The following is a 27,894-nucleotide window of genomic DNA, read 5'->3' on the forward strand; positions in this document are numbered from 1 at the left end:
GCATTTTTTTTTAGCATTTGTACTGTAACAAATAATTAATGGTCACATGTTTGAGAATAAGACACATTTATTATTCCCTTATCCAGGTAGGAGAACAGTAAAGTGCAAAAGTAAACCACAGGTTCAGCAGAGAAGTTGTTAAAATTACATATAATGGAGATTTTTTTTTCCACACTTAGATTCCACAAAGATTGGTTTGAATCTCTGAATAGCACCACTTTGTTAGTCACTCAGTTATCTCCTGCAGGAGTACTTAACTGTGCTGTGTGCCAAAGAGGGTCAAGTGGATGTGGGACTATTCAGTACGGCACAGCTTCAACCCGAGTGGAGAGGCTAATAAGTGTGGTCAAAAGTATAATAACACACTCAGCCCTCCATGGCACTGACGTGAATACCTCTGATAGGTATGTCTTATGATGACGATGAGAAATGAAACCTTGACAGTATAAAAGCATTAAACATACAAACAGTAGTCATGGCTCACTCGGTACAGGCAGATAAGAAACATTATATTATATAAAAGGCACATTGTGGCTTAAACTGCCTCCATCCTCAAACACATCACGTCTCACATGGCACCTTTACATTAAACATTGTATGCAACAGCAGGAGAGGACACAGCCCTGTGTTGCCTTCCCATTACAACGCTTCACACTAACTGTGCTTTTCAATACACTTTTCTTGTGTCTTTCTTACTAAACTCTTTTCTCGCCTTCCTGTTTGCCACGTTTCAATCTGTGTCACCACAGACAAGGAAAATACTTGGATACAGACAGTGAGCACTTCTTGGATTCCTCACATGTGGAGAAGTCGTTTTAGGAAGACAGAAGAGTAAATATTCAGTGAGATGTACCTCCACCTGGTGGCTGATTTCTTTCATTACAGTTCGGTAAAGTCTGTGCTTTGGGATCTAGATGGATCTTTAGCAGGATTTAATGTCACAGTTGTCAGATCCTGACATCCGTTAATTTGTTTTCTTGTCCTCTTCGTGACACTGCTCTTAGGTTGCTTTCTTTGACTCCCATTCCTGTAAAGACAGAAAATATAAGAGTGATTTAGTAACAATGTTAAAATAAGGTAATTATTCAAGAACAGGACTTTGAATCGATTGCAGGTGAAACGTGCAGGTGACAATAAGTCAAACAAAAAATAAATAGCACCATTTTCAGTTATGCTCCCGAACTGTGCATACCAATAAGCAAAAACAAACACTTTTTTTTTTTTTTTTTAGATTTGTAACCCTGAAATCAATAATTCACCCACAAAATGACCATTGGTTTGTCAATTACTCACCCAGAGTTACATTGAATGAAGAAAATTGTTTTTCTCACATGTCTCTGATGAATGGAAAATCCAAAAAAGGTGATCATTCTTCATGAATGAACGTAATAAGAGTGCCAATTAACAACAGTAAAACTGTAACAACATATCCCTTTACAACTCTCACACAACTTGTGCAGTATAATCTGAATCTGCAGCATGTGCTGGATGCCACAGAATAACATCCCGCAACAAGCACATCAAACCAAAGCTGGAGCACTTTCAAAGTTTTAAGGAGACATTTGACCTGGTCATCACCTGTGAAGAAATGCATTTTCACTAAAACATTATGATTTAAAAACATATCAGTACCAACAGTCTCACATAGGGACGTATAGCGTGCCTGGGCAAATGTGTGTGTTTTAACTCTGCTCATGGCTTGTTTCTCGTAGGCGCAAGCATTTTATATTGTAAAATTTAAGTGAAAAATGCATGTGTTTGAGCACTTACTGAGCATACCACTGGATAAATAAGACTGAGTTGTGTGTGAGTTTGCAAACTGATGTCTTAATATAGTTTTGCTGTCTTTAAATGCAGAGCCTGATTATTTTAATTCATGAAGAATGTTTGCCTTTGTTGGATTTTGTTTACCATGGAGACATGTAAGAAAAACCTTTTTCCCCCCACAATTTCAATGTAACACACAGTCAGTAATTTATAGAAAAAGATGATTTGAGGGTGACATATTTTAAAGACATGGCTTCATAAATATATCTTTCATTATTGGACCAATACTTTTGTAAACAGTGCTTCATTTAGTTTTTTATGAGTAGATTTTTAAATGCAATTTAATTGGCTAATTAATTTAGCTACTGTTCTCAAAAAAAAAAACCCGAACTTCTTCAGACAACTATTCCTGACAAGTGTTGATAATTGTCTTGGTGATCCATAGTGGCGTACCACACCGGCTTCTTTTACATCTGTGCACCCAAGTGGTGCATAAACACAGTTCTGTGATAACGATAACAATGCCAACCCATGTAGTAGCACTACGCATATATTAAACTCATTCGCCTTAGTCCCGATGGTGTCGTTTAGGTCATAAATATTGTGAAAGCAGAAGTAGCTGAGCAAAGCAATATCAAACATCCACCTGTAGTGACAGAATCCTATTTGATCATAATCACTCAAAACACTCTCACACACACCAGACACTGAATTATAAATGTCTGTCAGAGACTGTGCGAACACACGCAGACTGTCTCTCTATTTATGTGTGAACTGTGAAAACCCATTAGATGATGACACATGCTGCTGTGACCCTATCAGGCCCCTGTGAAGCCTGAGAGAGAAATGTGTCCATGATGACAGGCTGAGGAACGGTTCAGGAAGAGACTGTGACAGTTACTGAACAGTTACCTTTGCCTTCTGCATGACAGTTCCCGTAGCAGCGTAAACAGACGGAGGTCTCCGACGCATCTCTAAGGCACAGTTTACTGGTAAAGAATCACTGTAGATATTCTGTGTCTTTTTGCTGGAGGCCTACACAGACAGGGAAAAACAGCAAATAAGCAAATAAACCATGTGTACGCAGGCAGGTAAACATGTATTTGTGTGTCTTTCCACATAAAGCAACAAATATACCTTAACTGGGGGTTTAGCCTCAACAGGTGCTCCCAGGGCTCCACCAGCCAGGCTCTTCTTGAGGTTTTCTTGGACCTGAGACAGCCGGAGCTCCAGGTCCACCCTCTCTGCCTCTTTAGCTCGACAGGCATCCTCCAGCTTCGACACACGGTTGTTGAGGGAGGTCTGTCTTCTCTCTGCTCCACAGAGACACAGCAACACATACGACACAATGACACAAACAAAGATTTGAAAAGTAGTAGCGATATATTCATGTTCTTTTAGATGGTGATAAGACTCTCAAAATAAGATGTAGTTACAGAAGTACTGTACTTACACTAAGTACAGTTTTGGAGTACTTATACTTGAGTACTTCAGAGGCAAATGTTGTGCTTTTTACTCTCCTAAAGCTATTTCGCAGATTAAAATTCTACATGGAAAACCTATGATACGTTTTTAAATTGTGATACATTTTTATAGATTAAACCAGGGCTGCACGATGAGAAAAATATGCCACATGCAATAATGTTGTTAAATATCACGGAAATAATATAACCAATACTTCTCCTGATTTCAATATACTGCTAAAATACAACAAATTGCTTGCTACATTAAAAAAATAAAGGAAATTACTTTCAACATTCTTTTAGTGAACATTGGACTGAACACAAAAGGCACCAATACAAAAAAATTGTTAGATTTCAAAGCACGTTTTTTTTTTTAATGATCTTTCAACTGTGTCAAAAAAGTCTTTTACGATGCATTTATGGCACAAGATAAAATTGCAATAATCCAATCAAATAATATAGCACATGCTAATATAACAGTGGCTGAAGCCGTAGTAATGCCTTATGAGTACTTTTACTTGTGATTCATTTTGCTGCTACTACCTTTGTGCTTTTACTTGAAATGGAGTGCAACAATCTGATATGCTACTTTTACTTCTGATCTCAAATCTGAATACTTCTTCCAATGCTGCCAGCAGCATACTGTGCAAAAATACAGGAAATTAATTTGATTTAATAATAAAAGCAATTAGAGTCCGTATTTATCCCTGTAGGGCAACTGTCTTCTCACATGACCCTCTAATAATGGGGGCCAGAGTGCAGGGTCAGATACAGAGCAGGGATACAGGATGTGCACTTGATATTCAAGCGTCCTAGTTAATTTGCAGACTCGCAAACTATGACTTACAAACTGCTTCTTTTAGGATGACCTGGTGTCCCTATGTGTGTCTCCATCCCTCAAAGTAAATACAGTAGATGTGTTCTAGCTATGCTGTTCATTGTGAGAATACAGTGATCAGTTTCAGTTTCTGGATACTGAAGAGCTGCAGAGTTAAATTGGAGCTAAACTCAGAAATAACTGAGAATTTGTATAACATCTGTTCTCTGCTTTGACTTTGTATCTCCTTACCAGAGGCTGTTTTCAGCTCTTCCTTTAGCTCCCTCTTCTCCTTTCGGAGAGTCACGAGTGCATTTCGTATCCCATCCCTCTCTCTTTCCAGCTCCTCTTTCTCTTTCAGGTAACGCTTGGCATCCTCCTCAGCCCGTGTTTTCCCATACTTCCCATATTGGTTGGCGTCTGGGTGGAGATGTTGGAAGAGAGCAAAGGTGAGGGGTCAAATGCACAGAGGTTATGGGAAGGAGAGAAACATCTCACAGCAATCTTTCTGCCTCTCCTTATTAATATCATGTTCCTGACATGAGGAGTATGATGTCACCTCGACAAGTCAAACTAAAGCACAGCACATAAATCTGACCCTTTTCATAATTCAGACAAAGAAATTTTTGGAGAGAACAATGCTATGATGAATGAATAAAAGGTAAACACGCACACACTCCTGCAGAGCGAGAGGTCAGGAGGCAAGACAGCGGATCTAATGTGAGTGTCCAATAAATCTCAGGTTACATCCTGAAGCTCTCAGCCATGGCGAGCGCCGGCTCTTTGATGTGTCAGAACGTCACAGTGACGGCCTGTGAAACAGCACTGAGGAGAACGCTGAGACAGTCGACCACGCCGATATCACTTTCCTAAACTCGGAGCACTCATCTCATTTATTTGTGTGAGAGATTTAGAGGCCAACTGACACAACGGAGCAAATGGGAGAGGCGAGAGAGGAGGGAAGAGATTATGGATGGAAAGTGAGAAGATGATCGAGAGGAGAGAGGAAATAGGGGAATATTGAGCCGGATAAAAGCTCACATTTTATGACTGTCTGTGAACTAATACACCACTGAAAGAACTGTATGAAGAGTGTAAGCTACAGCAATACTAGACCTCTGCAATCTCACTCCTGTGTGATACACAACAACATTAAGGTGCCATCTGTATCATTCTTGTTTCCCTTGAAGGGCAGCGGGCTGCTTCCCTTGTTCTTTTTTATTTATTTCTAGAGAGACAGATGGAAAGCAGAAAGGGGTGTGAAGCTAAAAAGTTACAGGGCAGAAGCTTCTAAAAATATTTGGTGCTACTGTACATATACATCTCAGCTGTTTGGTTGGTTGAGAATGGTATTATGAATAGTTTTGATAAAACTTTACAGTGTGCAGCTCTGTTTGTCAATCTGTTGTAATGCCTTTGATACAGCACAAATCTCTGAAGTGCCTTGCAGATACTGGCCCAGTCATAAATGACTTATATAACAAATGTAAGGGGTTCCACAAGGATCCATTCTAGGTCCTCTTCTCTTCACAACAGACAGTATATCAATAATCTGGGCCTTACTGTTAATAACTGCCAGAGATTTGGGTGTGTTATGTTTGTATGTTAGAGCCTCCAGATTTCTGTAATTTTCCAACTTGTTGCCTCAAGTGACATCACTTTTAGAATCCCTGGAACAGGGATACACAACTTGTTCTGCCCAAGGGTCACTTTTGCAAAACGACAGAAGGCAAGGGGGCGGTTAATAAACAAACAAGAATTATATTTATCAGTATGTATATTAAATTAATTGCCTGCTTTTAACCTTCAATGTTTTCTGTTCTCACTTATTTTTTCTAAGAGGCAAATCCAGTCGCAGCAGCCTTGCAAAGGTCAGGGGTACCTGGGAGCGTTTCAAGAACTTCAGGACATTTGGGGATCCTCCCCCTGGACTTGTTTTTTATCAAAGAAGCACTACTTTGATACTTGTTTTGCACTCTGGTACCTTATTTATATTCTAAGTTAAAAAAAACAACCCATCAGTTTATTTTCACAGTGAATAAGAAAAGGGTTGGTGGGCCACCTGGCAACCTATCACAAGCCAGATTTGGCCCATAGGCTGTAAAGTGGAGTATCACTACCCTAAAATAAAGACCGCTAGCCTTGGGAACTCAGCTTTTAGTTTCGTCTTTACAAATGGAATTACCTTTAACGGTAATATATTTCTTACAGTTTGTTTCTGTCAGCTGAATGTGAATGTTTCAGTTTATATCTGTGCCCTTGCCATTACTTAGTTGTCTCTTACTTACAAAAAAGAGCTTGATTGAGTTTCCAATACATAAATAAACATTTCTATGAAACTATCGGTATAGTTTATGAGAATAAGGTTAGCATCACTGGAGGTGCAGCAATGTCACTTTGGAAAACCAACTTCACCACTTACTTGAGCCTGTTCGTTTGAGGGAGACTAAAGGCTTGGTTCTGTCAGAATCGCTGCTGGAGAAACTTGAGCGCCGCTTCCCCTGATTCCCAGACTGCTGCCTGCGGTTCTCCCCTGACTGGGTGGAGTAGAGAGAGGGTGGGAGGACATGACAGATGTGGAAGGATGCACAAAGAAGGATGAGAACAGAGGGAAAAAAGAAGGCAAAGTTTGTATATTAGGCTGAGCAATAAACTAAACTTCAAAATAAGTTTGAGAACACAGAGGTGTGTTGTGTGTATGTTTGTGTCTGTAGGTGGTGAGAGGCATGTGTTTAAGTGCCTGTCAGTGGGGTTAAGAAAGGAGTTTACAGGCTGTAAAACTACCATGACCTCTTGCCTTCCTGTCACCAGTTTGATTGCTTTTTATTTTTTTGGTCTTTTTTTCCACTCTCACGCCCACATACTGTTTTTTCTCTGGCCTACAAAAAGCCGTCATTGATAGACGTGTAACAGAGCACTGTCTGTCTGCTCGGGTGACTGATATGGAGTGTCATATTCAGACAGAGACAGTCAGAGACAACAGCTGCACACACACAGACATGCAGCTTCTAATCCTGTCACATCAAAGTAAAGCATTACACATAAGATTTAACTGAGCTTGGAAAAAGTGTGTGAGCATCTGAGCATGTGTGTTCCACCTGCATGTCCTCATTAGGGACCTCATCATATGTTCTGGAGTCTGTGGAGGTGCTGCTGGAGGATGTGACCCACCTAGGATCAAAGGAAAAAAAGAAATGAAATCTGCATGAGATCTAAACATCACTGCATGGGTCAGTGGCCTTGCTTTGACCTCAGTCCAAATATTCCAACTCCTCCCTCTCCGACTCACTCACAGGAAGGAATGTCGCGCAGCGTCGCGGATGTTAGCGATGGTGTCTACGTCAACATAGTCGTAATGCAGTGACTCTGGATCTGTTACGGAGCCTGTCTCTGCCAAGAGGACGCCAAGCCATCGTCCAAGGTCCTCGGAACTGCTAGCCTAAAATTGACACAGGGCAAATTAACTTTGAATTCTGAAGTGACTCAAAACATTTAAGTTACACGCTGTAAAACCTAAACAATGAGTTCAAGGACACAAATGCTGTGTAGAGCTGAGGAGAACAGCAGAGCATGTTAGTCTCTCTGGGTTTGTCACTAAGAGTGACCCCCTTGAAAATACACATTCATTCATTTGTTAATATAGATATTGATTAGTGCAACCTTAAAATAACTGAAATAATGCTCAGTATTTTACCTCCAGAGCAGCCACCTCTGTGCTGTTCCGCAGAATTCGGAAGGCAAAGGGATGTTTGGGTCCCAGCCCCGGGACCACCTCGCAACCATGGAGAGGAAGTGAAGGCAGGGAGGTCCGGGGATCTCCTTTATCATGGTAGAAGTGCAGGGAGCCTCTGCACACACAACACCACTGTTCCCGCCACACCTGGTTCACCAGCACCGACACATAGCCTGCATGGTGAGGAGGGAAAGAAACATGACATGTCTACAAACCTGGAGAGATAACGAGTGACAGTAAAGTAAATGTGAATGTGAATTGAGAAGAATCTTGCGATACGATTCATACCACGATATAGGGGTTATGATTCAATAAACTGCGATTTTTAAAACTGTAACCCTAAAAAGAACAGTCCCTGTAACAAGCTAGCAATATGTTGGAATTAAAGATTCAAATAGCTGAAGACAGATTTCCGCACTGCTATCTAGAAGTCAGGGTTTAAAAACAACACAAAATAAACCACCGCCACAAATCTCTGCATGTAAACTATTAATTAAATATCCATAGTGCTTTTGTTAATTGACACAGTATCACAAAACACCACGTTCCTGTATAAATATCTTCTAACAGCCCTACAGTGATGTAGGGTCTGACCTTGTCGAGGGTCGCTGTAGGATGTCCGTGGATCTCCTGGCCGAGGAGGCTTCTTCTTAGAGAAGCTGATGATTCGTGTGATCTTGCGGCCCGCAGCTAAAGCTCCCCGTTTCACCTTACCTGCGTAAGAAAAGGTTGCATATTTTCCAGATTTATTTTGGGAAGGGGAAACTGTAATTCGCCTAAGATTAACACATTTCACTACACTATGGACTACGAAAATTAAATAACATGTTGACAGCTGGGCAAACTCCATGTGCTGATGAAGACCATGAGAAAGATGTGGTTTAATAAAGCTAGTAAGAGGACCTTGAATTAAAGGAGCTGTATACAACATTCAGAGCATATCTGTGATTCAGACTCTGAGCAGGATTGTCTGTACACGGCTTTCAACATGGAGGTGGCTGAGCCGGTGGCTTGGCTAACACTGCTAACAGTGTGAATAGCGCTTACAATGGCAACAGTGCTGACAGTGCTAACCATGGGGAATAGGAGGGTGGATGCACAGCAGAGTGATGGCAATTAGGTAGCCAGTGGGACACACATCCAGGGACTCACTTGCACTAACATGCATGCCTAGACAGACTGTCTAACACAACAAAGAACAGAGAAGCTTGGATTACAACACAAACAGAAAGACTTCACTCTCTGCGTGGGATGCCATTACTCCACTCTGTCTTTACACAGTTAAAAGATGCTTGCTGCTTTTGTAATGCTCTGAATGTCATATACAGAACCTTTAATATTTTTTGTCAGACTGCTGTATTGATTTGAGGCTGTGTGTGTCTCTGTCTCACCATTTTCTCTGCAGTTCTCTCCAGTTGACACACCCACACTGTCTGAGTCTGATGTGTTCCTCTCTGCAGATAACCTCTGAGGGAGAAACACACAAACACAAGTTAAGACTTTTCAACAGCAACAGAGTCCAAGCCCTACACAGGATCTGTCTGGCTGCCAGTGTCAAACTGGAGCTTAGCCTTCTACACTTGTCTTAATTAAGAGCTGGATAACTATACTTGAGATAGTTCTATTACAAGCTTACATGTGTCTGCCTCTGAATTCTTTTACACAAAATGAGACAAACACTTATTTTCTGCCCTTTTCTCCTACCAGCGAATAGCGGCTCCTCTCTCTTCACCCTATGCATTTATTTATGACAGGGCAGTTTTATGTTCTGACAGGTTTGTGAGCTCTAAAGAGGATGTGTCTGCTCCAGCACTGACTCACCACCACTATCATTGCTGCCTTAACATCCAATTACGCTACATATCCTCTTTGTTTTGCAAGTCAAATACAGGTATCACTGTGTATTGTGTCTAGCCAAACAATTATTTAGGAAAATTGATGGTGACAACACAATTACTGCTTGCCATCAACTTTTCCTCACCTCAGCTGTACAGACGATTTATGGCTTAGAGGTAAAAATGAGAGGGACGTGCAGACACAAACATCCTCTCTCCTGTACTTACCTTGTCAAGTTCAGTTTTTCTTGGAATGATGGGAGACGCAGATTCCTCAGGCCCTACGCTCTGACCGCTCACCTCTCTGACAACCTGCAGGAATATTTTACATGTGTCACTCTAAGCTATACACTTCCTTCTGAGGTTTGTTTTTCCACACCGTCAAATCAGCTTGCAGTGACTGGCGACAAGATTGATGGCTGTGTTAACTGTCTGTATGCCTGCAAGCGTACATACACTTTCCAGTTGTAGCTTACCCTGAGCCATCTGTGGGCCTGCTCCTTGCTTTGTACCGCCAACACCAGTGCATCTCCGTTGGGTAAGGTGAACCGGAGTTCATGGTGCTTCCTCTTGCTGTCTTTGGGTGCATAGACCACAGTGCACTGGGGCAGCAGCAGGTCCACATAGGGGCATGTGTCCTTAGAACTCTTGTAGCACTGCAGAAAGGAGAACACATAGGATACTGTAAATTGGTGAAGAAAGGAAGAATTGAAAACGCTGTGTATGTATCCGGAGTGTATGCTTGCATGCTTACTGAACAACTCCTCACCTGTAGTCTGTTCTCTCGTATGACAGTAAGCTGTTTTGCCCATTGGCCAAAACGTTTCTTGCGCAGCAGGAAGGCGCAAATGCGACAGTCCCTGGCTGGAGGCATGGAGCTCTCGTCTGAGGGCCACTGATGAGTGAGTTGGACACCAGGGCTCCTCTCTTCCTCATCCTCCTCGTATGACTCATAGGAACTGCTCAGGGCATCAGAATCATTGTCTGAGAGGGCAACAACAGAGAAGATAAAGCTTTACTTCTTATAACAAGGCTTTTTATCACGTAAATTGTTCATTGGGGGGGGACTCTGTTTTCAACTCACATGAGTTTTTGCGGTGTGTGTTAATGCAGGTAGTGGGGTAGTTGTTTTCTGCGTCTTCATACCCATCCTCTATAGAATTGGGAGGGCTAGACCTGACTGAAAATGGAGGACATGAAAAAAATTCCTAATTACTCCTTATGTTCCATCATGTACTTTAATGCGACTTGTTCTTTGTAATTATTGGCTTCGAGGTTTTTACAGCAAAATGACACTCAGGGCAATGAGTTCAGCAGAGGCGGGAAGATGCTGACCTCGTGTGATGATGTACTCGGGCAACTTGCCAGGACTGAGGGGCACAGCCTCCTCATAATAGTCCTCGGGAGGAGGCGTTGTGGGCAGAGGGGGAGGAGAGTCAGCTGAGTGCGGGGCTGGGGAGTCTGCACAGTTCTGCTAAGAGGAAACACACAAACACAACTCTCGAATTTCCCTCATAAATACGAAGGATTTTTTTTTTTCACAGCCTAAGAACTACATCATCAAAGAGACACAGAGTAAAACCCTCAAAATGATATCCATAAATTAGACACATGGGTTCTGGGCGGGTCCCTAAATCTTTACTCTTCCAACAGCTTGCAGGGTGAGGAGCATATGTGCATGGGAAACCCCCACAACATGGAATACAATCTCTGTTTTTCTTTGCTTTTTCTCCACAAGTCATCTAGAGGTGTTATAGATGGTGAGTGCTGAGGGATACTATATATAGCCCACTTGCCTGTTTTAAAGTGTCAGTTTGTGTGTTCTTTTCTTCTTTCAGATCATCTGTGACATCCTTAAGGTCTCCAAGCTGGCAGTCTATAAAACACAGCAACATACACTGAAACTCACACTTATATATATTAAGGTAACATGATATTTACAGCTCATTAATATAGATAGGTGTACAATTAACAGCACTCAAACTCACCAAATGTGTCAAAGAGGGACTCTACGAAGCTGGTGCCATTTCTGTAAACTGCTGAGTTCATATAGATGTAGTCTGTTCCTGAAACTGGAGGCAAGGACAGACACATTTTATCCTTTAAAATGTTGTGTGTATTGCACGTTTTTATTATGTGTGTCACAGACAAAAAACACACAGACAACTTTTCAAGCGATTTCACTGTTGTGGACAAATTTCCATTGTCAGCATAAAATCCTGTGACTGTTGTCATATAACTCTGAGCTTTGAGATTCGTATACAATCAAACACGTCAAATACTAATGTAAGTTTTTAGTCTTGGCTCATGCAAGTAGAGAAATTCAACAATGTAAACATGGTCAACAACCAAAAGGTGGGGAGCAGCAAACTGGGTAGACAGTAGACATGGAGGAGATTCCACAGAGGCACAAGAGCATGAACAAGTCTTGGTTTTCTTGAATTGTGGAAAAGGAGGAGAAACTGGTGGAGCTGTGGAGTGAACAAGTTTAATTCGGGGTGTATCTCACCCACCAACCAGCACTAATTTTAGGGAAAATCTTAATTTTTGTGACAGTTCACCTCTCATTCCCATGGTCTTCTCCCACTAATATTGCCACTGGTAGCAAGTTCAGGCAACAATCCCACACTACAAACCCGTATTATCATTAGATGTGAGAGGGTGTCGGACTTTAGTCTTTTAAAAGTCTTTTCAAAGTCTTCTAGTGTATGGTAAGCATGAGACAGACAGAAGTCACTTCATTAGTCTTTCCTCCTCTCACTAACCTGATGGCTGTATCTGCTGCAGGAGGTTCCACACAGAAGTCTTCTTCTCCTGCGTGGAGGAGCTGAGGTTCTCCTGGTCCAGCATCTTCAGCAGGACACCCAGCTCATTCACCAACACCTCCATCGCTGCACAGAGAGAGTCAAAGGTCAGGGGGGGCACTGGTTCAGTGTATCAGCAGAGAGGGCAAAGGTCAGACTGACATGTCTAAACAAGCCAAAGGGGTGTATGTCAAAGTGTCGCTTTCCGCTCTGCTTACCCTGTGTCTCTCTTTCATTTTCTGTCACGTTGCATCACAGTTTGTCAATATCAATCTGCTGGCTTATCACACAGTCTCCCTCCTCTCCTCCTCTCTGCTTTACAAGCCAGACTAAACAACGACAAGATGCTGGAGTGAGAGGAAACACGTTCACTAATTGCTCACAGAGTAAGCACAGACCATCCTGCACAAAGTAGATCCAGTGCTTTCTTTCTGCAGCAGCTCTGAAATGTTGCTGGCTCACAGTTTGATGGGCGCCTAGCCAAATTTCAATCAACTGTCGCTATCAATATTAAGAAGGTAGATTAAATGCGCTGCACAGACTGTAAAGATGTTGGCAGAAATATTCTGACAAGAATAACTGAATCACCACTTTGCAGAGCCCAGAGCGGGCCAAATGTACCAGCGAGTCTCATGGCACCTGATCTTTTACAGAGGAGAGATTCCAAGTCCTGAGCTCACAAAAGCACAAGCTGGCAGACAGACAGACAGGCAGGCAGACCTCCTGCAATACACATTCACATTCTTCACAGGGCTCTCCAGGTTCTTTAACACTTTGAGGGCTCATCTTATAGCAATGTATGATCCACATCACGTTGGTCTGTTCCACTCCCTGTTTTTAGAGCAGAACGTAAATAAATCGTCTCCCTCCCCCAGCTGCTGGACATCCTGAGAACAGGTCCGCAACCTGCTGCTGATGTATGTATTTGGATTCCTCCTTTATCTGATTGTCTGCCAGACACAATCAAGAGCCACCAATCAGCCGCCACATCCCTCCCTTCTTTCTGCTAATATCAGAGCTTCTTTTGTATTCCTTCCCTCTGTATTGTTGTACCCTAATTCCTCTGCCTCTATAATCCTAAAAATCCCCCAGCAAAACCTAACAACTGGCTGAGTCACTGCTGGCACACTTGTCTACCTCCCCCTGACTCCCTCCATCTCTTTCTCTCTCACTCGCTCTCCCCCCTGTCCCCATTTTCACAGTCCAGCCACATTAGACCTGCTGAACCGTGCATCTTGCTGGGGTCAGCCACGGGACAGCTGCTGAGCCAGAAAAGTCTTTGTTCGGGGGGCGGTTATATGGCAACAAGAAAACAAACGCAACATACACACACATGGGCATGCACACACGCATAAGAAAACAAACAGGAATGCTTGTATGATGTGTGTTCAGTGGGGTGTGTTATAAGTGAACTTTGGTGTACCTGTCAAGAAGCCAGCCTGTTGTGTGCATGTATCAGTTTGAGGAGCATATTTATGAGTTTAGGCACAATGTTGGACTCTAACTTGCATTACTCTGACACAGCAATCTTGTGTGTAATCATCACTGACAAGTTGAAAGTCTTGATAATCTGTAAGATGTATGTGGTGTTTTGTAAATGGTGCGTGCTCTACTTTTCAGACTGCTCCCACTCCTTAAAGACATACATACTTTCCTGAGGTGGGTCTTCCTATGGGCTTCACAATGCCCTGCCAAGGGTACAGTGGGAGTGTGTTTGCCTGTGTCTGTTCAACCACTTCTTTACTAGTGTGGTTTCCTCCTATTGTAATAAAAAGCACGCTTGCATTTTGAGATGTGGGCATGAGGAATTAATCCATGCGGGGACCTGGAATGTCTCCTCATTAAGATCTGATTCACCCAGGGGAAATAAGGAAGTGGGGGTCAGGGAAGGAGAGGAAACTCATGAGAATGGGATGTTTTGGCCTGGTGAGTGCTGTCCCTCTGCCAGGGGTTCCAGCTGTTTATATTCTGGCTCTAACACACCACTGGGCTTCCCCTAAACTAGTGGAAGACAGAACTTTATCCACAGTATGACTCATTCACAGCAGAGAGAAACTGAAATTCACACCAGTCAGCATTAAATCCAATATAACGCAGAAATCAAGGCGTTGCTTTCAAGGAGTTGGCGTGAAGTAGGTCAAAACACACACAGTGAAGTAACTCTACTTCACTATTTCACTTGGACCAGCGCTCCGAAAAGCTGATTATCCAATTTGACGATTACAGTGTTGCGCCGCTTGTGCCAAAATGAGCAAAGAGGAATTACTACGTAGTATTTGGCATTTGAGGCACATAAGACCACCCTTAAATCCCCAGCCTTGCCTTTATAATCAACACCACACTGCTCACACGGGTTCTCTCACACATCTAAAACAGCACATGATCCTTTAAATCTCTTCTGCAACTCTGTGTGTGTGTGTGTGTGCGTGTGAGGGTGTGATGTGCATCTTTAATGGCTTGGAAAGCCAGTGAAAACAGATACAGAGCCTAGCACCTGAGGGGAGCTATTCACAAGCTTGCATAAGAAGATAATTCTACATGAAAACAGATTGGATGTGGTTTGATTAAAGCCAGACCAGGGTGGAATTACAATATTTGCAGCTACAAGAAGGGTAAACCATAACTTTCATCTACATTCTGATTACATTTTAATCCATTACAGAAAACATCATGGAATTTTAGACATCACAAAAGAGGGGTGCAGGCAGTGCAGCGCACAGGAATGTGTAGCCATTCAAACATTTACGTCCTCACACTCCTCTGACAATTACTGTTAAACACTGGACACATTCCTCACCTTGTTAATAGTGCAAGACTCTGCAAAGTGTGTTTGTGTGAGGGTGCATGTGTAGTGAAGCGGAGGGAGAAGTTTGTTTAACAGTGCAGACTCAGACCTTTAAAAAAAAGGGCTTGCATTAGCAGACCTCCTGTACAATCTGTTTGAGAGAATGAGAGAAAGAGAGGGGGAGGTGGGTGGATGGGGAGTGGGAGTGAGTAATGTCAGCGAGTTGAGCACCTGTGCTAACATGTCCAACAAACCCTGATATGATGAATAATGTGACCTCGATCGGGTGCACGGGTTTTTTTCTTCTCCCTCCTTTTCATGCCAAAGCATTTCTTCATGCTGAGCTTACTTATCTTGCCTCAGTGACACACACACAAACACATACACACACAGCTCCACAGTATGTCGAAAGTGACAAAACTCAAGTCTTTCTGCTGCAACTCTGTTTCACAATATTGTTGCAGGCAGACATTCCAGCTAATCACACAAGAATCTGTATCCCACAAAGAGGCTCTAGTGGCTCAAAAAATTGCAACGTTTCACCATTGAGTCTGGGTGGCAATCTGCTGCTTTCTCAACAATTCAACAACCTTTCTTGGTATTCCAGCAAGCTGGCGCGATGCTTAAGGAACGAAGTAAACATCACCTGATGTCTCGCATTCAGTCTCATGTTTACAACACCTTCACAGCCCGTGTGTCGTCGCATTGTTCCGTATATTTACATATCTTTACAAATCCTTGCACCTCCTTTAGCTTCAGATTCCTGCTGTGGTGATATCCTGAAAAGCCACAAAGACTTCCCTTCAACACTTACCCTCGACAGCAGCAGTGGAGGAGAGTCCCACCATCTTCCAAGGTTAAGAAGAAGACAAACTGGTTCATTCATACATAAGCAGATACTGTGGGATATATTCCAGAGTCAAAGCCTCCCTGTGTGCTCTGTCCTGTGAAGTCTTTGTAGTGGAGGTGAGCTACAGTCTGCCTACTGCTGAATTCACACTTCTTTTACCTCTCCCCGTCTTCCCTCTGATCTGTTATCTCGCCGTACCTCCCTCCCACTCTGTCTCCCCTCCTCTCTTTTCTTTTGGGGGGTAGGGAGATTGTGGTGGTGGTGCTCTGTGTATGTGTGTGTGTAGCCCTCCGCTCTAATCCTAGGGATCGTATAGCACCTGGGAAAGGCTTGCTGTGTAAACACACACATGTCAACTAATAGCTAACCCACATTCTTTATTCTACCACATTCCTTCTCTCAATACATTATTAACCTTTAACTAGATGCACATAAAAGCTGCCATCCAGATGATGCCAATGACCCCACTGACATACCAGGTACAATAAAGCATTGTACAGCTACTTCACATTAGAGCATCTGTTACAGGGTTACTTTCTATGTAAGATACCAGTAAAATGTTCCCTTAGTGGAACTGACGCTGCAAGTAGTAGTCTCTATATTTTTGAAGCATTTATTTAGAAATAAAAAGTGAAAGATACAATGGAGACTGAGTAAGGGCTGTGGAGAGGACATAGAGGCAAGTTGAGACTTCTCAGAGTTACACGTGGATGACTCGTTGCCTTGAGGCAGACTCGTATGCTCCAACACGATATGACATGCCACCTTCAATCACAGGGGCACTAATGCTGTACAAACAAACCCACAAGCACACACAGACAAAGACACAATCATATGCACAGCAATGCAGAAACTCACATGTACAGACAAAACACACTGTGTCTCTCAGGTGTAGGCTGTTACTGTGTATCAGCTGCAGAGTGAAAACGGTGCCAGCTGGCTGTATGGGGCTGCCTGGTGCACAAGTCTGCACAACCATCACTGCAAAGTTACTATATTAGATTTATACAGAGCATGTAAAAATAAGATTATGTGTTGTTTTGAATTCTTGTAGGATCCCATGGCTTTCAGGGGAGCTATTTTTTTATGAGGTGGGTTGGGGCTGTTCTTTGAGATATCAGTATGCTGCGTATAAAACAGAAATGAATAATGGTGACTGGGAAGACCGAGGGGGAACAAGAAAGTTTGTTATTTCCTGATCTTCGAGTCAAAGTGAGTGCAGTTTAAGATATTGCGCCACCAAGCTGCGATGGTGATGGCAAGAATTGCATGCATGCCCGTATTTTTATTAAAGTAATTTGGTGATGAATCACCCGCATGCATGAATCATACATCAGTAATAGCCCAATTTTATGCATGATCCATGATGGTAATGATACATAAAAATAGAAAAGCATGGCAAATATAGTGTATTGTCAATATTTTTAAAGACCATGCCAAATTTCACGTCATACTGTAATTCTAAGGGTAGCTCATGTCTTACTAAGTGGAGTCAAGCTCCCGCCTGGCTCCCACCTGGCTCCCGCCTGGCTCCCCTGTAGTTTGCACTTTTCCTTTTAAAACTCTTTAGTTAAAGGAACACATTTTGGGAGATATGCTTATTAAATTTTAGCCAAGAGTTAGAAGTGAAGATCAATACCACTCTTGTGTCTGTATATTAAAAAGGAAGATGGTTGGCTTAGCTCAGTACAAAGACTGGTAGCAGGGGGGACAGGTAGCCTGGCTCTGTCCAGTGGTAACAAAATGTGTCTATCAGCACTTATCATGCTCATTAATTAACAAATATACTGTATACATCTTTTTTTTTAAAACCAAAGTTGAAAAAGAACAGGCTGTGTTTTTCCCAGAAAGTTACTGCTCCCAGACAAACTAATAGTTCAGCAAATAACCTCCCTTAACCACATCATGACGTTTTTATGCTTTAAGTTTTGTACATATTTAAAACAAAACCTTGGCAAGAAAACAAACAAGGGTTTGTGATGAATAATGATGGTCAAAGCCTTATTTTTCATGTTGTCAGAGCACAAGGACAAGAAACATAACTTTGCCTAATAAACAGCCTGACTGGAAAAATTATGTATTTCTTTAATTTAAATTTGAATTTGATTAAAACCACATTAAAGAAAAATAAACAAGACTATGAATATGACAGCTTGTGGTGGTTCAAAGTGTCCAGTATTTGGTGCAACAGATTTACTTGGAACATCAGTTTGGTCGGCGGCAAAAAGTTGTTGAGGTTTAACCCTAGTACCATTTAAACCTTCGAAAATGGGAGCATCTGTAGAAAAACAGACTACAGTAATGGCTGAAGAAACCTATAGAGATCACTGCATAACTAGACAATGCATCACAGACAAATAAGTCATATTGTGTTCATATAAAAGAGTATTTTGAAAACTGTCTTCCAAGGATGTCAGTGTAGAAAAATGGGAAATTAATTGCCTAATAATGCAATAATGTAGACAGGAAGACCTTTGTCATCTAATTTGATAAACAGGCCAGATAGCTTCAGAGAGGCATTTCTAGTGTTTCCCAACTTTTTCCAAAATCCCCCTTAGCTGTGATAAATGCCACAGACACACCCTGGTTAATAGACTTGGTTATGACCTCACAAACCACTCCTAACTGTGACTAAATGTGACCTCTGACCTCCCCAGTAAAGTTGTGAACTCACACAAGACCACGGATGCCAGTGGAGGAATGGGAAAGCACACCGTGCAGTAAAAACATCTCTATTCTTCACATTACAGCTGGGTACAACAGCTCTCATGTGTCTGAGTAAAAGTGATGTATTCAGGTAATTGCTAAAACATGACGCACTGTTAATCTAGAAAATGCATCATCCACATTAACAATGATTACCACTGATGCAAAGCATAGTTCAAAGCACAAAGAGGCAACTCCTGCTAGACAAAGCTGCTGTGAGAAACTCAAACAACTGTACCATCTGTGACTCCACAAGAGATCAGTATCTAATGAAAACTGCAGGGCTTTTCTTGGAAGTCTCCCCTTTCTTATTGTCTTTGGACATGTTGGATATACAGCCATTTCCCAACCTGATCTGACATGAAAGAGCACTGCAGGTTGAAGACTTTGAGGTGTCCAGACAAACAGTGCAGGAGTCTTACTTTGTCTCATCACTAAGGCCAGCTGAACAATATGACCCAGCAACTTTTGAAAGGAAATGAAAAACATTTTTTTACGGGAGAAAGCACAATCTTATCTCGTGTTGAGTGAGTCACAGGAGAGGTTTTTCAGTCGAGAGACAGCAGGGTTTGACCGTTATCTTTATGTCGTGTGAAGGTTATCAAAATACCATCATCCACTTCAGTCATCAAAGGTGCGCCATGAATGTTTAAAGAAAATAGCTGAATCATAACATTAAGAGGACATGAAAAATAGATGTCACATATCTACTTCAAAAAACCCACCAGTTCATCACACCCCATTTGCTCTATATAGATGATCACTGATGTGCATTTACCCGATACACGCGAACAAAGGTGAGGTAAACCAGAGGACCAGATGTGCTCCAGGTTTTTAATTACATTAAGAGCTGTGCCAACAATGTTGTCTCTCACCAGCCTGTGCCCTATCATGATGAAATCTCCTCCCACTCTACTCCTCAGGATTCCAGGCATTTCCCAAGTCTGACGGGTTCTCCTCTCCCCAGCATGAAACGTGTCTGGGCATTCACAAACTGATATCATCAGAGACCATGACAGGTAAACAGAGACAGTATTGGTTTATTAGGAATATGATACAAATCAGCGACTGTGACTAAACTGTCTTTTTGCTACTGTTTGGCCTGTGTATTTACCATTTATTGTAGGATTTGAGGTGGATCAACACAGCCTGATTAGAAAGGCAATTGTGATTAACATTTATGAATGGCGCAGATTTATTAAAGCTGCTATAATCTGTATTTCAATAACAACTGTGGATCAAATGACTTAATGTATGTGAAAAGGCTTATATGTGTGTAGTAATTAACCCACAGAGAATTATCACTCTACAGTTACAATCAGCCTCTTTCAGTCAAAACCCACTTTGTGCTACCTCCTCAGCACCAAACAACCAATAGACAAAAGCCCCTTTTACACTGCCTGTTCAAGCAGGAATGTTGCACTCTCACCGTTCTGTATCAAAGGTACAAACACGAAATGGGGGGACAGACAGTAGTAGTAACAGAGCTGACGTCTGTGTAAAAAATCTGAGGTGGGCGGACAGGACAGGTGTCACATTTTGATGTTGTGGTATGTGTCGAACTCAAAGAAGAACAGAAACAGAAAATGTATGAAAACTGGGGAGAGAATGAGGTCCAGGTCTTATCCTCCTAGCAGAGGATGAGATCAACTGCCATATAACAGGGATGGTAAATGATTGTTATTGCCATGTTATGCAATTTCTTTTGTTTAGAGAGCGATGACGATACATATGTTATAAACCAATCACCGCGCTAACAACAACAATCACTTGCAGGTAGACAACTGACAACTGATTTCAACTGTGAGGACCTGTGACAACTTGTTTATTTCTGCTGTCATTTCCAGCTGTAACTGTGAAATGTATAGTTAAACATGGTGGTACAATTCTACTGTGCTAATTTTATGTACTGTGTTGCTTTGCTAGCATTTTGATAAACCAAATCTACCGGCATGGAAGCTAAGCAATGTAACATTACTACTACATTGCAGCCATCTAAAACCACCAGCCTAAAAAAATCAAAATCGGTTTAAGTGTTCACTATATTTGATATATTTTCACAGCTTTACCCTACACACTAACTGATTGGGACATTGGAGACCAGCAACTCCCATGTTTGGAAGTAAAATGAAGTAAAATGTTTTTGCCAGTGGAGTCTGGTGGGGCTCAGATAACGGCTTCAGTTCGCTGTTGGAAAGGGCTGCCTGAGGGCAAGGCAAAGTGCCTAAAATCTTCTCTATATAGCATATACTCAAACTGATATTGATTCTTTTAGAGTGGCCTTTTTCTTTAGGTGGCTAAAAACGCTGTTTGGTTTTATGTACGTGATGCGAGGTATTTTTTACCTTAAGGTTATTTTAAACAACATTGTGATTCAGTATTACTGGCACTTGGTCTGTTAATGTTGATTTCCTTTATTCATTTGAGGGTCGGGAAAAACATAATAGATGTCCCAGAGAAACAATAAAAAGGAAGTACATTGGAAAGTGGTCATCAAAAACAGTAGAAACCCAGAAGAAACCAGACACCCTGAGAAAAACAAAGGTGGCAGGTAGCATAAAGGCTGGTTAGACCATTGTCAAATGTACAGAAAGTAAGCTTAAAAATCATCAAAGCAGACATTCAAAGGTCATGCCAGCTCAGATAAGTTAACTACCGAAGATCCTTAGAGAGTGATTTCGATCTTATTCTTCATGTTGCCAACAAAACACTTTTCCTGTCCTACATTAGTTAATGGGCTAACCAACTTTATGGGGATGCCCCATGTGTCTCCTATAGAGGTGGACTTCCTCCCTCTACTGATGACATCACTTATCACCTCCGGCCTTCTGCTTCCTCTTCCTGCCAGCTGACCCACTCCCACTTTACTATACTGTCTCTGGTGACCCTATTCTCAATGAGCAGTCTAGATCCTAGGCTAGATAGAGCGCGCCTGCTTCTACATCTGTAATTCAAAGGGACGACAACATAATGGAGCTCTTGAATGTCCCATTATTAGAAACCCTTATTTAGCTGCTGCAGGTAGTCCCGCTGAGAGTGAGCATTCCTTTCTCATGGCTTTGACATCTACATTAATTATGTGGGCAGACATTTAGACCAACATACAATAATAAACATAGGCCAGATACCGAACGCACAATGCAAAACATGCTGAGGTTTAGTAGCAGGTTAAGGGAACATGTGGAAAAGCTTATTTGGTTTGGAGGAGCTGTAAAGGTATACAAATTAAGGGCAGAGGGGAAAAAACATGTTCTCCCTGCTGTTTTTAGTGTACACAGGAAGATGCTTCAGGTTATCATAAAATACAGCAAGAATCTGATCCTACACTCCATGATACGCACAAGTGTACGCACAAATACAGTAAATACAGATGGAAACAGTCCAGAGAAATAAATGATTTGGATTTCTTTGTTAATTCTGTCCTAGTTTTTTTTTTACTTCAGAAATAACTGGATGGTACACTGACTTACAGACTGACACTTCAGCAGACTGCTTACTTACTACACTATTTCATAATCTTAAATTAAACAAAACATAAAGCACTTCCGAGCTTTACATTTTAAATTAAGTCTCCATGAAGTAGAGCAAGGTTTAGTTTAAATTCCCTCCATCTTTGCAAGTATTTGTAGACATCATTTAAATGGGTATGTATCCTGCAGTCAATGTCTATAACTAATTTCTAGCTCCAACGTGCGTCCTTCTAATTAGGCCACTCTAATGAGCTTGTCACAGAGAGGGAGATCTACTCAAAGTCATTAGGCCTCTTAAGCGGCTGGGACATTTCCATGGTGATTGAGTGGGAGAATTATGGGTTTGTGCACTCCCACTCACCTGTTTAAGCATTAACTGGCTTTTGAAGGGCAGCAGTGGAGCAAAGAAGCTTTTGATGTTCAGACGCGCACACACACATTACACCCCTGGCTTCACTGTGGTTGAGTAATCTGGGAAGCAGCGGTGATAGCAGGGAGCCGCTATCTCAGCAGTGAGGGAGAGTCAAGGGCCCCAGTTACAGGTCAGGTTAGTAAAGCATTGCTGCTCATTTTCCCATCTGACATCTACTATGTTCATTCACTTTTGCATTGTTTTAGTCAGCTTTAACCTGGGATCAGATTACATGTATCAGCTCAATAATGGCCAGTTCTAACAGATGTGGGGCATCAGAAACAAAGATTTGTGCCACAGACATGGGGGGGAAACAAGCAATGAAGAATCTTTTACAGCTCAGATGTCCTCACACAAAGAAGGGGTTTTTCATTGTTTGCCTGGTGTGACAGTGTTCCCTCCTCCTCCCAAACAATTGTTAATGTCAAATTCATCCCTTCTGTAATCATTTACTTCCTCCTTATTGTGTCAAATCTACTGAATCTTCAAATATGCTTGTTTAGCACTGTAATAGACTGGCAAACTTTGAAAGAGATTTCCCCTTCCATGTATATAGAGGACCCGAAACAGTGTTGGGGTTGAGGTCTTGTTTATGTCTATGAAAGCTGCTCAGGGGTGCGTGAAGGGAGGAAAAAATCAACTTCCTGGGTATAAAATTGCTCGGCGAATAGCGCATGCACACTGGAGACATCTACCAGCCAAGTGGCTAACTTCCGATTTAGCCCTGTGCTAACATGAATGTGGATAAAGTTAATTAATTGTGCGATTCTTCTAGGCTTAAGAAATGTTATCGGACCAAACTGATCAAATTCCAACAGTGAAATTAGTCATTTTGTGGGGTTTGTGACACTCAAAAAACAAATCTACTGGTCGACAGACATCTCTTTCACAATGTAAGGCCATGAGAATTAAAAAACAGCCTTTTTGGGCCCCGTGGCATCATGTGACGGACGTGGAAGTTGTAGTTCTTCCACTGTTTGGCTGCTATGTAAAATTGGCCCGGCACTACTCCCGGAGGCTTGGATTTCCTTTTCCCAGTGCATTATGGGATAAGCTGATCTTCCCAGTGACGCTGAACAGAAAAAAAAACAGGTATAGGAAATGGACAGATGGGTAGAAGTCATAGAGAGTACCAGCCAGGTGGCAACTATTGCATCAGGGTATTTTTCAATATGGACTCAGGTCAAAAGTCAAAGGTCACAGAGTGGACCATGATGTAGGGGATGTCTGTCTGCTAAACCTCCTTCCCCTCTGTCTCATTTCTCATCTCCCTGCTCTCTGATTTATTCAGGTCTGAGATGGCACAGAGGGCTTGACTCAGCCTGCTGCCACACAAAGGCCCTACAGTGCAGTTAGTATTATTCAGATCCCGTATCTGCCCTGAGTCCTATGAGATCACCACAATGCTATGTCTCGCTCACAGAAAAGTATTCACACACTGAGAAAGATGCTATTCTGCAAGTGGAAGCACTGCTTTACTGATGTTGCACAGACAAGGGTAATATACACAGAACACACATGCATGCCTGCACACACACACACACACACACAATTGCTATTACACAAGCTGCTTTGTCTCCATTAGGGATTTTTCGTGTTAATGGGATTTTGACCGGAGCGCAGCACTGTCTTCAGTTGTTCACCAGAAAACTAGGACACACTCTCAGTGTCTTCTTGCTGCTGTCTGAATCTAACCATCATTCAAAGCACAACTTCCTCTTGTGGATGATCTAAGGTGCTTTCCCGCTCTCCTTATATTATGTTAAGTGGTTAAAGATATAGCTTTTAAATTTTGTAAATGCAACATTAATGCAGTTGACCATTGTTAATGTAGTTGCTTTTGTTTAGGATAAATATAGTTTGAATTTGCCCCCACAGAACAGCATTTCTGGATTAATCCTGTGAGTCCTAGCTTGATGCAAGTTCACTATTTCAGGAATCAATTATAACTTACATAGTACATTTTTGAAGCAGCATAAGACCCCAAAGATTGACAAAGTGGTAAAGGAGCCTTAAACAATGATGCATCATCTTGATGAGTAATAAAAGAGTAGCAAGTGTTCAGTTTTTACAAGTCTTAAAAATCATTACAACACTAGCAAAATAAGAAAAACATGCTCAAAAGAAATGGTAAGATGTAGTTTATCAGTTATAAAAGATGAATGTTACAACAGGCCATTGATAAACATCAATAATTACAAAGATCACAACCCAAAAAAATGATAAAAGGATGTAAGCCCAGGGCCAATCAGTTTCAAAACAGTCATCTTATCCAACAAATGGTCTTTCACATTTTGTTTCATCAGGATGTGTCTGTATTTTGTCATATAAGCTGTTCAACAGTGTCTCTCGTCAACTGGAGGCAGACCTGTAATGCTTGGGTAGACTTTTCAGGGGGTTGCCATGTTGATTGATGCCTTTCATTAGAGAGATATAAAGGCATCTCAAAGCACCAGGTAACCACAGCTTTCCAATATTCCCCAATTAAAAGGTGATAGTGTTTCAAAATGCATTACTAAACAACTGAGTTCAGGATTTAGTCAAGCACTTTTCATGACACAATCCCATCGCTTCAACAAATTACCAATGTAAATGTTACAAACATGACTAGAGTGACGACAGAGTTGATTTAACTCCTGTACCTCATCTACAGACCACAAACCAATAAGGATGCTTCTACTGGATAAAGTGATCACACACCATGACAGTTTCTTTCAGGGATTCTTTTTAAACTCTCCTGAGTGCATGCCAAAACCACTTTCTGTCAGAACTATCTGCACTCTTTGAACTGCTAACCTGGGTTTATGCCTTAGGCCAAAAAATTACAATTTCTATACCTGTATATTAACATGAATCACATGTCAGTGTTAAATTATGGCTGTAGTCAAGTAAAATACAGTAAACCTAACTGATGACAGGTAAGGCAAGTCTAACTACTGCTCTCTTATATTCTGCCAAGTCTCTCCAATAAATCTGAAGTATATTGCTTGTACCTGTACACATGCACGCACCAGGCAGTGTCTCTCCTCACCCTCTGCAAAAGAAGAAAACACCATATTTTTAAGTGTCAAATACACTCTGTAGCTGCCTGCTCTAATGTTGTGAGGTATATCTCCGTGGAAACCGTATATAAACAGCTGGGCAGAGAATGGCCATTGCCTACACACAATGCACATGTGCACGCCTACATGTGCACATACACACAAATACACTGCACTGCATATCTCAGCCATATGAATTATAGTGATCTTGTCATCTCACAAGGGTTAAAGAGGGGAATTCCACTTCTTTTAGGGCTGGTCCACAATCATCCATGATTTACAGCTCATTCATGATGGGGCATATGTATATACATATAATTCTGTATGTAATATAATGTACTGCATAAGGGTGAGCATATCTGCTAACTAAATTTATATCTAAAAAGTGCAAACAAACCAAGGGGACGTAAACCTCACATGCATAAATAAAAAAGTATATGGATCTGTTGTTATTGTAGCTGGTGTTCCAAATGGTTGAGATAACACGGCATTTACCAAGCACTGCTGAGAGAATAGACAGGAGTGCTCCACTGGGAGCAGCTTTACAACAGAGTCTAGTGAGGCCAAGGGATCTACAGACAGCTATTTAACCAATCAAAATATTGTTTGTTCAAATGAAGGTAGACAATGAAATGTGTCACCCAAACAACCTGCATTATCTATCTTTTGTTTCTTAGAGCTACTTCCAGGATAAATCTTGAGGCTGACCTGGGTGTGTAATGCTGCAGGGTTTACAGTGGGATGTGAAACTGAGACATCAAACTGAAGCACAGGATGAGATTTTATTGTTGTGAAGCTTCCTGTTTCCTTGCCCCATCGGACTCCATTAGAAAACTGCTTCCAACTGAGCATCCACTTCCAACGTCTGGACTATGACAGCTTTATTTTTTAGTCAAAGGGACAGTTCAACACAAGACCAGAAGTACATATTTTCCCTCTTACATGTAGTACTATTTATCGATCCAGATTGTTTTGGTGAGTTGTTAAGTGTTGGAGATATGAATGAAAGGCTACTTGTAGTTCACCTGAGCTACCTGACGTTACAGCTCAACCTAGAAGGATGCCATTAATGTTTACATCTTGTGCTGTCATGAGCCTTTCGTCCATGGGTAGATGCATGCTTCCTTCTGCACAATGATACAGTTGGTGGTTTTAGTTCAGTAGGAAGAAAATAGTTCCTACATGAAACTGCTCACAACAAGGTTTGTGGATTATCTTGAGTGACAGGGTCGTGATTTGTGGAAAGAGACATTGCTGTTGAGTTTTTCAAATGGATTTGAGTGCCATCTAGTTCCACTGTATTCAAGAGAAGGCAGACATCTCAATGGCCGATATCTCCAACACTCAGCAGCTCACACCAAAACAATCTAGATTGATACTACAGCTAAGAGGAAAAACATGTATTTTTGATTTTGGGGTGAACTGTCCATTTAAATCAGCCACAGCAATACATTAAGACCCATGTTGTAAACATCTGGAATAGTCCTCTGAGAATGATATAAACTTTAGACTAAAGTTACTGTCCCAAACTCTGTTTTTGCTGTGTGAAAATGCAGATTACAGCATACATAATGAGTAATATGGCATAAAAGCACACACAGTGAGGTCACTGACCACTGGCTAGATGACGACAGCAGACTGCATTCTAATTATGCTCTTTTGCCCTGCTAACCCGTGCCCGCTGACACCATGCTTTAATTCAAATTTTGACAATTCAAATCCTTGTTGACTGTCAAACACGTTCTCCATAAGCCTGAAGACTTACATTCGTGTAATGAAAAAATAAATTGTTACTCAGAGCTGGTTGGTTTGATGTATCCCATAAGCACCAACACACACTCAAGCAAAAGCACAATAACACAACCACACTTCTTTTTTCATAGATTCCTCAGTGGAATGTGGATATGCGGGGCGAACCATCTCATTAGAGGAATGACATGGTTGGAGCAGGGATTTCTTGCACATGTAGCAGAATTGTGCTTACATGAGCAGTACGTTACATTTCTGCCTCATTGTGGAGTCCACAGCAGATCACTGTTTTGTCCACAAGTTCTTCCATATGCTCCCAAACATCCTGACAATAGCCACGATTCATCATATCTGCTGGGCTAAATCACAGACAATCCCACCACTGCAATGCATCTCTGCGGGGACAGCCTCTCCCCTCTCACACCCACCTGGTGCTCTGCTTCTCACCGTGCACACTGAGGC

At 41.7% G+C, this 27,894-nt stretch overlaps 1 protein-coding gene across 7 annotated transcripts in view; it reads right to left on the minus strand.

Annotated features, from left to right (window-relative positions):
• Positions 1-49: 49 nt before the first annotated feature.
• Positions 50-27,894, minus strand: part of afap1l1a (actin filament associated protein 1-like 1a) — a 30,468-nt gene continuing 2,623 nt past the window's right edge. Inside the window, exons 2-20 of one of the 7 annotated variants that reach the window (XM_050042280.1) lie at positions 25,636-25,676; positions 12,381-12,506; positions 11,604-11,687; positions 11,412-11,491; positions 10,951-11,089; positions 10,700-10,795; positions 10,385-10,599; positions 10,092-10,271; positions 9,844-9,927; positions 9,172-9,247; positions 8,375-8,494; positions 7,742-7,953; positions 7,341-7,486; positions 7,146-7,218; positions 6,470-6,584; positions 4,300-4,467; positions 2,905-3,083; positions 2,680-2,802; positions 50-1,027 (exon numbers count right to left, since the gene is read on the minus strand). In XM_050042280.1, coding sequence (XP_049898237.1) covers positions 1,001-1,027; positions 2,680-2,802; positions 2,905-3,083; positions 4,300-4,467; positions 6,470-6,584; positions 7,146-7,218; positions 7,341-7,486; positions 7,742-7,953; positions 8,375-8,494; positions 9,172-9,247; positions 9,844-9,927; positions 10,092-10,271; positions 10,385-10,599; positions 10,700-10,795; positions 10,951-11,089; positions 11,412-11,491; positions 11,604-11,687; positions 12,381-12,506; positions 25,636-25,645 — 2,253 coding nt within the window. In that variant the 5' untranslated portion in view covers positions 25,646-25,676 and the 3' untranslated portion in view covers positions 50-1,000. Of the gene's footprint in view, positions 1,028-2,679; positions 2,803-2,904; positions 3,084-4,299; positions 4,468-6,469; positions 6,585-7,145; positions 7,219-7,340; positions 7,487-7,741; positions 7,954-8,374; positions 8,495-9,171; positions 9,248-9,843; positions 9,928-10,091; positions 10,272-10,384; positions 10,600-10,699; positions 10,796-10,950; positions 11,090-11,411; positions 11,492-11,603; positions 11,688-12,380; positions 12,507-12,637; positions 12,777-16,018; positions 16,247-25,635; positions 25,677-27,894 lie in introns of those variants that run through there. The other 6 variants (XM_050042279.1, XM_050042282.1, XM_050042281.1 and 3 more) reach the window with 6 other exon arrangements.

This window comes from Epinephelus moara, chromosome 4, assembly GCF_006386435.1.
Source record: "Epinephelus moara isolate mb chromosome 4, YSFRI_EMoa_1.0, whole genome shotgun sequence".
Classification (NCBI taxonomy): domain Eukaryota; kingdom Metazoa; phylum Chordata; class Actinopteri; order Perciformes; family Serranidae; genus Epinephelus; species Epinephelus moara.